The sequence below is a fragment of the Mandrillus leucophaeus genome, unplaced genomic scaffold (assembly GCF_000951045.1).
Source record: "Mandrillus leucophaeus isolate KB7577 unplaced genomic scaffold, Mleu.le_1.0 Scaffold236, whole genome shotgun sequence".
In the NCBI taxonomy this organism is placed as follows: domain Eukaryota; kingdom Metazoa; phylum Chordata; class Mammalia; order Primates; family Cercopithecidae; genus Mandrillus; species Mandrillus leucophaeus.
In genome coordinates, this window is record NW_012102432.1 from 1026981 (window position 1) to 1039637 (window position 12657).

General features: G+C 36.5%; 1 protein-coding gene across 6 annotated transcripts in view; it reads right to left on the reverse strand.

The window, feature by feature from the left end:
- The window catches only part of YTHDF3 (YTH N(6)-methyladenosine RNA binding protein 3), a 58020-nt gene that overhangs the window by 31806 nt on the left and 13557 nt on the right, over positions 1–12657 (reverse strand). For all 6 annotated transcript variants that reach the window (XM_011982158.1, XM_011982155.1, XM_011982153.1 and 3 more), the window contains one exon: positions 4509–6107. In XM_011982158.1, coding sequence (XP_011837548.1) covers positions 4509–6089 — 1581 coding nt within the window. In that variant the 5' untranslated portion in view covers positions 6090–6107. The remainder of the gene's footprint in view (positions 1–4508; positions 6108–12657) is intronic.

The following is a 12657-nucleotide window of genomic DNA, read 5'->3' on the forward strand; positions in this document are numbered from 1 at the left end:
AAAGGATAGTCCTGAAGCCTCCCCCCAACCACAAAGGAGATAACAAAATTATGAGTCCAGATGAGTGGCTGCCAGGGCTTAGGCCTTGGGAAAGGACGGAAAAACAAAAGGCTAGTATACAAGGGAGGATTTGGGGGATGATGAAACTGTTCTGTATCCTAACTGATAATGTGGTTACACAAATCTACATATGTTACAATTCACAGAGCTGTACACCTCCCAAAAATGAATTTCATTGTACGAATGAATTTTATGAATAAAATACACATATTTTAAGTATACACAAATTCTTATAGGAGCCTTATTTACATTACCCCCAAAAGGAAAACACCCCAAATATCCTTCAAAGAATGAATGGAATAGACATAATGGTCCATCTATGTAATAGAAAACTACCTAGTAATAAAAAGGAAAAAAGAACTGAGTTATACAACGACATAGATGAATTGCAAAGATACCATGCTGAGTGAAAGATAAATGTCTTAAAAGATCATATAGTACATAATTTCAGTTATGACAATATGGAAAATGTCTTATAGGGACCAACAACCAATCAGTGGTTCAGTAATGAGAGGGGGAAAGAGGGCTTGACTCTAAACTGGCAGGTCAAGGAAATTTACAATTTTAGTATATTTAATTTTTTTTTAGAAGAAAAAGATAAAAAATTTCTAAAAAACAGTAAGGACAGAAAGCAGACGTAAGTTTTAAACAGTCCTTTGTGCTCAATAAAATCAAGATGAATTCTAGGATCAAGGGATTCCATTAAGAAAACAGAGTTAAGAGGGGGAGCTGAATGTGACAATAGAAGCAAACAATTACTATCAGTGAAGAATGCAAAACCTCACAAATCACAGAAACAGCACAAATCAAATACACATGAAAAATAAGTGAGCAGGAAAATTCAAATCCTCCAAAAGAAGAGAAAAAGAATAAAGAACCAACAGAACTCAAGGACAAAGATTCAACAAATCTGTTGACATTAATAGAAAAAAGTGGCCTGCAGACAAAGGATTACAGAAAACAACATTCATGTACACGTTTTCACATTTACATTCACAATGTAAAAATAAAGAAAAATCTTTTGTGCACACACCAAAAAAACAGCTATTTACAAACAAAAAATGTAGGCTAGCCTCAGAATTTTCCATAATATAAAACCATTTAACTATAAAGCAAAGCCTATACATAGTACCTTAAGTAAAAAGGCTGTTGACTAGAAAGAATTCTATACCTAGCTAAATGGTTGTTTACATATTCTGACCAAAGACATTTTATGGATCTAAAGGCTTACTAATAAATAATAAGTTAAATAAGATTCAAAATAGAGCCGTCAAAGGTGTGCTAGGCATTAAAAACGGTGGCAGCAATGTGACAGAAAGAAAAACTTCTGCTGAATTAAATTGAAAGGAGATTAATTGAGCAATGAATGTGATTCACGAATCACAAAGCCAGCCAGAGTAGGCTGTGACACTCAAGTGCAGCCCTGTGGTGGAAGATTTATAGACAGAAAAAGGAAAAGTGATGTACAGAAAACAGAAGTAAGATCAACAGCTCGACTGGTTACAGGTTGGCATCTGCCTTATTTGAACAGTTGGCTACATTTTATTCAGCCAAAATTTGGCGATTGGCACAAGAGTAGGCTACGGTCTGTTTATACCTCCACTTGTTATAGTTCGCCAAGTGCAGAAAAACCTTTAGGCTAGACTTAAAATATGTAAGGAGGCAGCTTTAAGACAAACTTTATTTAACAAAATAATGAAACAATATAAGGGTAAAGTTAAAGTTTAAATCACTGTTGTGTACACAGCTACAATATACATCATAATATAGCTACAACATATACCTGTCATTAAAAATTTCCTGAAACAACTACACAATATTAACATACCAAATACATTATAACAAAACTAGGATTAAACTTTCAAGTTGGGTAGGAAAAAAAAAAGACAGAAGGGTGATTATCTCCTCAGTGGTGGGCGAAAGAAAAGTTATTTCCTTGCCATGTATCCTTTGTCCTAAGTAATCTCATCCCACTTCCATACTATCAACTGTTTAAGAACAGAAGGTCCCCATATCTGTGACTCCGACATCTAACTGCCTAATCAGAGATTTTGCTGCCTATATTTCTCAAAGGTACCTTAAAATCAGCACAATCTAAAAATGAAGTCTCAACTTGCATCCCACCTTTCATACCTCAAATCATTTCTCCTGATGCGCTATTTGTAATGGCAGTTACAGTATGACCACTTAACTGCTAAACTGAAACTCAGTAACTACTTTTGATCCCATTTCTCTCATTTCCCACATTTAAGTGGGAGAAAACACAATTATATTCAGCAACCCATCTAAAAGGTTCAGCAGACCCTTAAAGTCATTTGTATTAATTACTCCAAAGCAAAGTTTCTAACAATCCAACACAGCAATCAATAACTAGCACCAGAATCACCTGGAGTAGTTTATACTTAAAAAGTACACTACAAGTTCCTTTAACAAATATACCAAGGGATAGGTCTGAAGAATCTACTATTTCAATAAACACCCCAATTAATATTTATGTGACCTAAGGTTTGGAAACTACTGCTCCGAGGTCATTATTCCAACATCTTCCCTCCGAGAAATGTTGAAACACTTCCCTCTGCTGCACACAACCATGAAGACAAGATATTCAGCTTCACACACAGAAACAAATCACTGACATTTTACATACAGTTAAATTAAGTTACCTCTTTATCTTAATTTCTACATAGGAACAGGCATTCTGTAAGAACATGCTTTCCATAGTAACAAGCATTATTTATTAGAGGAGCTTCTAACTTAACCCCTACTAAGTTTCAAAAGAAATTTAAATGTATCTCCTATAGAAAAGCCCATCCATTTTCTCTTTCCACCTAAAAACAGAACTCCAATTTTATGTTACAGTTTGGAAGAGAAAACATTCCCTAGTTCAACTTACTCTTGTGGCCCTGTGATCAAAGTCTGGCCAATATTTGGGGGGCTAATCTCCATATGGGCCACTTAGTAAGATATTTTTAAAAAATAAAAATAAAAAAATTCTGGCCAATATAAGGATAAACAGCATGTTTTATTTCAGGAATGTCTCCCTCAGTCTTACAGAGGGTACATAACAGAATTAGGAATCAAATTCTGTAAAGCCTGTATTTTGTACAAGTGCTTTAAGTATAAAAATTACAAAAATACTTCAAGAGTTTTATGTTTTAAAAACATATTTTGCCAGGCACGGTGGCTCATGCCTGTAATCCCAGCACTTTGGAAGGCCGAGGTGCACAGATCACGAGGTCAGCAGTTCAAGACCAGCCTGGCCAACATCGTGAAACCTGTCTTACCAAAAATACAAAAATTAGCCAGGTGTGCTGGCGGGCGCCTGTAATCCCAGCTACTCGGGAGGCTGAGGCAAGAGAATCGCTTGAACCCAGGAGGTGGAGGTTGCAGTGAGCCAAGACCACGCCATTGCACTCCAGCCTGGGTGAGAGAGAGAGATTCCATCTCAAAAAAAATAAAAACAAAACAAAACAAAAATATATATATACATGCAATTTCTTATAAACACAAAATTAGAGTAAAACATTTATTTAAAAGTTGTTTCAGCCGGGTGCAGTGGCTCAGGACTGTAATCCCAACATTTTGGGAGGCAGAGGGGTGGGGACAGATCCCTTGAGCTCAGGACATCAGCCTGGGCAACAGGGGGAAACCCTCTACCTACAAAAAAACACAAAAATTAGCCTGGCGTGGTGGCATGTGACCGCAATCCCAGCTACTCGGGAAGCTGAGGTAGCAGGATCGCTGGAGCCCAGGAGATCAAGGCTGCAGTGAGCCATGTTGACGCCAGTACACTCCTGCGGGACAAGAGAGACCCTATCTGAAAAAAATTAAGTAATATATAAAATGTAAATAAATAAATAACTAAAACGTGTTTTAAGTGCCAGGTTCAGTGGCACAGGTCTGTAGTCCCAGCTACTTGGGAGTCTAAGGCAGGACGGTTGCTCGGGGCCGGGAATTTGAGGCTATATTCCATGATTGCACCTGTGAATAGCCACTGCACTCCAGCCTGGACAACATGGCAAGATGACATATCAAAAAAAAAAATTCTTTGTTTCAAACTCTAAATACATTTTCTCCTATCTTAGTATGATTAATATTATTAGTAATTAGAGCCCCTGGTTAGTTTACAAAGTCTGTTTAGTTACAAATGCCAAAATTTATTCAGCTTTGATGATAAACACTGCGGCCCAATGGCCTTTATCATCTAGGGAGTATGAAGAATGTGCAAGAGGCTAACTCAGCGTGAGTTACCCTGGAAAAGGAAAGAAACGGCTCATATAGGACACACACAATACCTTCAAGGGTGTTTGTAGAGTTGTTTCTTAAGTAGTTGGTTTCCTTCACAGAAAATTCTCAAACTCAGAATACTAACAGGCATTCAAGAATACCTATCCATGCACCCCACCAGCAATACAAAGACCCCAAACAAAAAATTACTATATTCTTACCCTACGCATGGCTTCCTCCTCTTCTTGACGCTTTTCATAATGTGCAAAGTCATCAAAGATTGAGGTGGTATGCTTGAAAGTAGCAATTATTTTAAGCACTTGCTTAGCTTTTTCTAGGGGTACCTCTTGAGTGTCCCTTGAATTGGTAACTGGTTTGTTGTCATTATTTTCTAAGCGAATATGCCGTAACTGGTTATTGGGAACATCTTTGACAAAGATCCATTTAACTTCAAATTTGCCCTTCCACTTATCCTGAGACCAGACACCAGCATACGCATTATAGTCCACAACAGACTTCATTTCAGCCACTCCACAAAAATGTCCACTGCCATTCACACTGAAGAGTAAATAGAGTGGGCCTTTCCCATTCAGGGAACGGTAAGCTGCATCCAAACGCTTATTACCATGCTCAGTACTACACCAGATAGAGTATTTAATGGAACGATGTATGTCATCCTCAGAGTAGCTTTTAATTATAAACACACGTCCATTCTTCAGATTCCAATCAAAGTCTTTGGGATTATAGTTGTTTATGGCCTTTAGCTTTTCCAGCACGGGATGCACTTCTACACTAGAAGGTGAAGCACTGACAGGTACAACACCTAAACCAAAGTTTTCACTGCCCGCTCCATTGTTCTGGTTGAAGCCTGCTCCCCTGTTGCGAGGAGCTACCCAGCGATTCTGCAGCTGCTGCTGTTGAGGCTGCACTTGGTGAGGCTGGGCCTGTGGCTGAGGTCCTTGTTGCTGCTGTGGTTGTGGTGGTTGAGGCTGCTGTTGAGGCAGTTGGCTTTGCACCAATGGTGGTGGTTGAATTAATGGCTGAGGCTGCTGGATTATAGTTTGAGGAGGCAGAACTGGTTGGGTTGGTGGAGCCTTTACCACTGACCCCTTTTCATCCCAAGTTCCAATATTCATGTTGTGTTTTATAGGAGGTGGTGGTACAGCAGAACCCCCAATTCCCACATTGCCCTTGGGTTTAAGTTTCGGTTGAGGTTTGGCAGGTTTTCTGGCAATGGCAGCCCAGGAAGTTGGTTTAGGTGCTGCACTGCTAACTGGGGGCACACTATTGGTTGCAATGCTAGTCATACCACTGCTGCTCAAAGCTGTACCTACAGTTTTTGTCACTGCAGCTGTCAGATCACCACCAATTTTCAGTCCAGTCATGCCTTGCTCAATACTGCTAATGCCAGGCACCTTACTCAAAGTATCATTGCCAAATCCAGCCTGTCCATCAGTAATAGCTCTCCCAAGAGAACTAGGTGGATAGCCATAACTGCTACTATAAGCAGAACTTTGTGTTGATTGTCCCTGAGATCCACTTGTCCCCCATGTAGAGAAATCAGCATTACCAGGAAAAAAGTTAAATCCATGTTGACCAAGAAATGGAGGGGTATTTCCTAATGCCCCAGGTTGACTAAATACACCATCTGGTATATAGTGATGTTCTCCATTACTCATTTGTCCATAGGTTGTCAGATATGGCATAGGCTGGTCTCCAGCCGTGGACCACGCTGCTTCCCCAAGAGAATATGGAAATCCAATGGATGGAGCATAGTAACTAGGCATGTACGGATCTGACATTGGTGGATAGCTATTACTCTGCAAAACAAAATATCACAATCAGTAGCGAAATGTCCTCTTAAAAGGGCAAAAAACGAAATCTGAAAGATTAAAATCAAGAAGTTTTAAGTAAATGAAAATAAAAGATGTACCTATTCCAGATAAACAAAACTAAAATTTCAAATCCAATTTTATCAACAGAAAAATTTGCTGATGAGTATTCACATCTTAAAATATTTATTACAAAATAACCTATAAGGCTTTTTTTCAGGGACGAGAGTGGGGGTATAATGAGTATTATTTTTGTTTGAAGAGCCAGGCCCTCTGTCACAATTTAAAAATATCTTAATTTCTACAGAAGGCTAATATGTAAACTTTGTGGACACAAAATTACGATTTACAGCCAGCTGTACTTTAACCAACTGATGTATGCAATCATTTACATGCAAGGATTAAATAAACTAGACAACTCTGCCAAATAATAGAAGAATTACAGCTCATCTATATGATGGAATCCAGTTCAGTCATTACATTTTGTACTTTCGTTAAGGAGAAAATGGAGAAATGCTCATAGTCTGAGAAGACTCAAGATTATGTCTATAGCAGGATCCAAATTTCTTTTTGTTTTGCTTTGCCTTGTTCATTTCAAAAAGAAATAAATTCCTTATCATAGTTTCTTACTGGTGGAATAACAGACATGTTTTTCTTTATACTCTCCGTTTCCCCAAATTTTACACAATAAACCTATTACAGAACAGTTTTGTTTTTTTAATTTAGAAATAATGAGTTCATATAAATTTTTTTCCAGAATTACTGCAATTCAATCAACCTTCATTATACTCATCATTTAGTGAACTGCCAAAAATCAAGGCACCAAATTTCACTAAAGGAGAAAAAAAAAGCTCAAATTTGTTACTAGGTAATATAAAAAATAAAATAAAGTATTTTAAATACTTATTTCTTTTGAAGTAAGCTTCTTAGGCAAAAAAAAAAAGCTCTGAAACTAGATTTTCGATCTTTGATTTAGGTGTGCTTTTATTCTATTTTATTTTTGAAACAGAGTCTCACTCTGTCACTCAGGCAGAAGTGCAGCAGTGCTATCTTGGCTCACTGTAACATCCACTTCCCGAGGCTCAAGCAATCCTCCCATTTCAGCTCCCAGAATAGTTGAGACCACAGACGTCCACCACCATGCCCAGCAATTTTTTGTATTTTTTGTAGAGATGAGGATTTCACCATGTTGCCCAGGCTGGTCTTGAACTCCTGGGCTCAAGCAATCTGCCCGTTTCAGCCACCCAAAGTGTGATTTATGTGTGATTTTAAAGCACTGCACAGAGCTTCACAATTTGTAGATTTACGCAAAGTGAAAAAAATCCACTAATATTGTCAGTACAACTGGTATTACTTTTCAAAGGTCAATACCATTTTGAAGGTTATTTAATTTATATAGACAGTCAAAGTTCTTTGGAGTAAAGTTCTTAATCCATTTCTTCTACTGTTACACTCTTGTCACTATTTCGTGGCTGCTTTTCCACTCATGAATGTGTGACAGTAACATCACAGTTCCTACCTGGAACTAATTTTAAATTATTTTTCAAAAGGCTTATCATTGAAAACTGAGATGTTTTATTACTAAGTTACTTGTTTTACTATTAAATTACCTTTGGTATACAAAGTATTTGTTATACTCTTGTAACTGTCTACTGTCTATGGAAGGTAACTTAACATACTGTTTTTTGAAATGATTCTCTGATATGACTAAAATAACTTAAGAACCAAATATAATGTAATAGAGGTTACATTTAAATTAATAATTCTGATGAAGATTTACTGGCTATTGCCAGTTGTATTGTTATTTCTTCTTCCAACACAATCAGTCCTTCATATCAGTGGTTCTACATCTGTGGATTCAACCATTCAGATTGAAAACAGCTGTGAAAAAGAAATGAATAGTTGCATCTGCACTGAACACATACAGACTTTTTCCTGTCATTATTACCTAAACAATACAGTATAACCATTTATACTGTATTAGGTATTATAAATAACCCAGAGATGATCTAAAGTATACAGAAGGATGTGCATAGGTTACACGCAACTATTATACCATTTTATATAAGGTTCTTGAGCACATGCAGATTTTGGTATCTGTTAGGTGTTCCGGAACCAATCTCCCACAGATACCTAGAGACGACTGTATTTTTGATCCACAACTGACTGAATCTGTGAATGTAGACACTGCAGATATGGAGGGCTGACTATACTTAAAACTGGAAAATTCATGTGTTACTATTTACTAACTGAACACATTCTTCAGCTATAATGGATACTTAGTAACTCTAACTGCAAATATAGTCAAAGAATGCTCACAATATTCACATGAAAGGAATCAACAGCATGTTTAAAACTGCAATAGTAGCATCTTACAGAAATCAATATTGGAAGTATTGACTGCTATATTTAAATATATCTATAAAGAAAAGCCTAAGGGAAGTTCAAATACACCAACAATAGTTTTTGAAGGAAAAAATCTTAACAAAATTAATGACTAAACTTTGGAAGCTATGAAGATGACACACACAAATGTGTACAATTTGATCACTAAAATATCTACTAAAAATGAAAAGTATTCAGTGCTTCATACTGACAAAAAGTCATTGTGATATAAAACTCTCAAAAGTTTAATAAAGATGAGAAGTTCATCTAGTATAAACGAATATACATTAACTGATTAAAAGATAAAACTGGGCTGGAAGCAGTGGTTCACACCTGTAATCCCAGCACTTTGGGAGGCCAAGGCAGGCCAGCCTGGCCAAAATGGTGAAACCCCATCTCTACCAAAATTACAAAAATTAGCTGGGCATGGGGGCACACATCTGTAATCCTAGCTACTCGGGAGGCTGAGTGAGGCAGGAGAATCGCTTGAACTCATGAGGCAGAGATTGTAGTGAGCCGAGATCACAACACTGCACTCCAGCCTCGGCGACAAACGAGACTGTCTCAAAAAAGAAAAGAAGGCCAGGCGCAGTGGCTCAGGCCTGTAATCCCAGCCCTTTGGGAGGCCGAGATGGGAGGATCACAAGGTCAGGAGATCGAGACCATCCTGGCTAACAGGGTGAAACTCCGTCTCTACTAAAAAATACAAAAAAACTAGCCGGGCAAGGTGGCGGGTGTCTGTAGTCCCAGCTACTCAGGAGGCTGAGGCAGGAGAATGGCATAAAACCGGGAGGCGGAGCTTGCAGTGAGCCGAGATCCGGCCGCTGCACTCTCTAGTCTGGGCAACAGAGCAAGACTCCAGCCCCCAAAAAAAAAAAAAAAAGATAAAACTGTATACTGTCTTCATCCTTTTTTTAAACCGTTAAACATATCCTTTATTTATAATTTTAACTATTTATTTCAACCACTAATCAAATGCATACATTGCAAAAAACATTGATATAAGATTCTCATGCTAAAAGAAAATCTACAGTTAAATGGAAAAGACAAATAATACAGGAAAGTGGATAAATTCCACATGGAGATGCATAGTAAAGGTGGGCTGAATATGAAGGTAACTGGTTTCCAAGTTTTAATTTTGATTGTTGGCAATGCAATCCAGATTCAGCAGTCTTCATCTGGATGTGGGAGTGGAAAAGCACACAAAGTAGGAAGTTTTTATGTTAATTCTTTATAAGAAAGCATTCAGAAAATTAAACTCAAAATTTATATCGAATATTCTTATTTCACCATGACAAATGCTGAATTCTACACAACAGTTACACATAAAGTTTTTAATTTGTCTATACCCATAGTGTAATTCAGGGGTCAGGAAACTAAGAAGCCAACAAGTAAATCAAGCCATGTTCAGTCTCTGTCACCTATTTGGGTTTTTTTCTTTTAGCAACTCTTATAAAAGCTATTAGCTTAAAGCCAGGCACGGTGGCTTGCGCTTGTAATCCCAGTTACTCCGGAGCCTGGAAAAGGAGGATCAATTGAGTCCAGGAGTTCAAGACCAGCCTGCACAAGAGATTATCTCATTTAAAAAAAAAAAAAAATTAGCCAGGCATGGTGGTGCATGCCTGTAGACTTAGCTACTTGGGAGGTGAGGTGGGAGGATCGCCTGGGCCCAGGAGTTCGAGGCTGCAGTGAACTATGATCACACTACCGTACTCCAGTGTGGGCTACAGAATAAGACCCTCTTTAAAAAAAAACAAAAAAAAACCCACACACACACACACACACACACACACAAATTGAAGTGCTTCAAACTCCTGAAGTGACTTCTGATTTAACAACAAAAAGCAAAAAGTTAAGTGATGTTCATTCTAATTTTAATGCTTGTATTATGCTATGTACTTTCTCCTATTATAATTTTCTGAAAGTATAATTTATGCATATCTAATCATAAAAATGTCATAAGAAAAATGTCATAATAATATTCAACCTGAATATTTCACCAACCATAATTCTTCATTCTCTAATTCTATTAGATAACCTAATCCATCCATTCGCTTAATAAATAATGAATGCTACATGTGCCAGATACCATGCTGGTTACTGGAGACAAAAAAATAAAAACATGGTCTCCAATCAGGAACACTTCACAGGTATGGTGAGGAAGACTTATTTACTCTATAATGTGATAATTACTCTAACTGAAGTACAAAGAAAGTAAAACAAAACACTTAAGTACAAAGAAGAGGGAGTAAATAACTGGAAAATCAGAAAAGACTTCCTGAAGGAAATGCCATAGGTGTGTGTACACGTTTGTATAAGACATACATACAAAAATTGAGATCGTGAAAGAAACATTAAGAAAATACTTATACTTGCATAAAATAATGGTAAGTTCTATTTTGCCAATCAGATGGAGAAAGTTGGCAGAAGATGAGCTAGAAAGGGAAGTGGAACCACCACTTTAAGGGCATTCATATAATAAATGTATTCACTGTTGAGAAGCTACAGTAATTATTTGACATTACAGTGACACAATCAGACTTGGATTTTAAGACTGCTGAGTGGCAGTACAGAATTATTAGTTAGAAAATCACATCATTAGGCAGAACTAATGAATACCTTAACTAAGGACAGTGATGACAACGGCAGAAAACGACAATTTAATTCTCTATATTACTTCTCTGATAAAAATAGCTAAGAACTTACTTTCCCGAACACAAGCAGACAAACTCAACTTGAGTTTTTCAAATTATTCTTCAAATTTATATGCACAAATTACATGGCATATTTAACAGTGCCAATTAAAATCTAAATTTTCCAATCAATTCAGTCATAAAATTATTCTGAAGAACTATAAAGAACTAATTTTAAGCAATGAAGGACTGTGATTTACTTTCAAAATTACTATAAACTTAATACTTATTCCTTCAGAAACTGAACACTATAAAATAGAAGAAATACGCTGCCACAGAAGTAGAAAGGCCAACAACTTGTTTTAAAGTACCCTTGGGTTTGATATGAACTAGATCAAAGTATACAAAACAATTTAAATCATTAGCAAAAGACGTTAAACACCTTTCCCATCAAAATATTTATTTTTATTTATAATTTTAAAATCAGATAAATGAATTTAATTTTAAAAACACACTGTGTACAGTGTATAAGGACCTTATTAAATAGTTGTATAACTTTAAATTTGCCACTATCTTCTTGAGATCTTTCACCAATAAATCCAGTTTTAACTCATGTATTATGATAGTACTATTTAAAAGGTCCAAACATTTTATTTAATTTTCTAGCTAGGTAATTGAGAGTAACCTAAATTCTCATACAATTTACCTTGAAGATTCCAGATAATTTTCAATAAACCCAGTTTTCAATATTCTACAGTATTACTCCTCTTTAAAATGTAAATATGTATCTTGCTAGAGATAATTATTTTTAATATTAAAGAAAGACGACTGCTAAAAATCTATTTAGTACTGCAAAGGATAGGTAGAACAGGCCTTACTGGAATCAAACTTTACAACTTCTCTTCAAACAGTATACAAATGTTGATTCCAAATGTCATGAGTTAAAACAAATCTTTTAAAACATTAAAACAAATATTTTACAAATGTTTTGTCCCAACGTAAGCCGCAATGATGTAGCTGAAAAAATGCATTTGGGTTCACTAAGGTAAATGCCTTTATATCCTTTAAAAAGTAATGGTTTCCCAAACACTTTTTAAAACTTTTTCTTTTTTTTTTTTTTTTTTACAAATAAAGTCTTATGCACAATTCCAATATATAGAACAGATAAAATGCAAACTACAGCACTGGTTGCTACACTGGTGGGATTCAGGCACCCTCTGCTGGTTTTTCCCCTAGGAAGAGACTAAAGTGCCTCTATGAAATACCAGAAGCTCTCTTGACAAAAATTTTTCCTCCAACAGAAACCCTTCTATGTCCTTGTGACAAATAATAAAAAATTGTAAAATATCTGTTACCAAGTAAAACATGCAAGAAGATTACTTCAGGCAGCAATTTCAAAACTGTCTTTTACAGTCCACTAAAATTCCTTAAAAAAGAGTTTGAAAGGCTGAGTGGGGTGTTCCATGCCTGTAATCCATCTCAGCACTTTGGGGGGCCGAGGTAAGCAGATCACTTGAGGT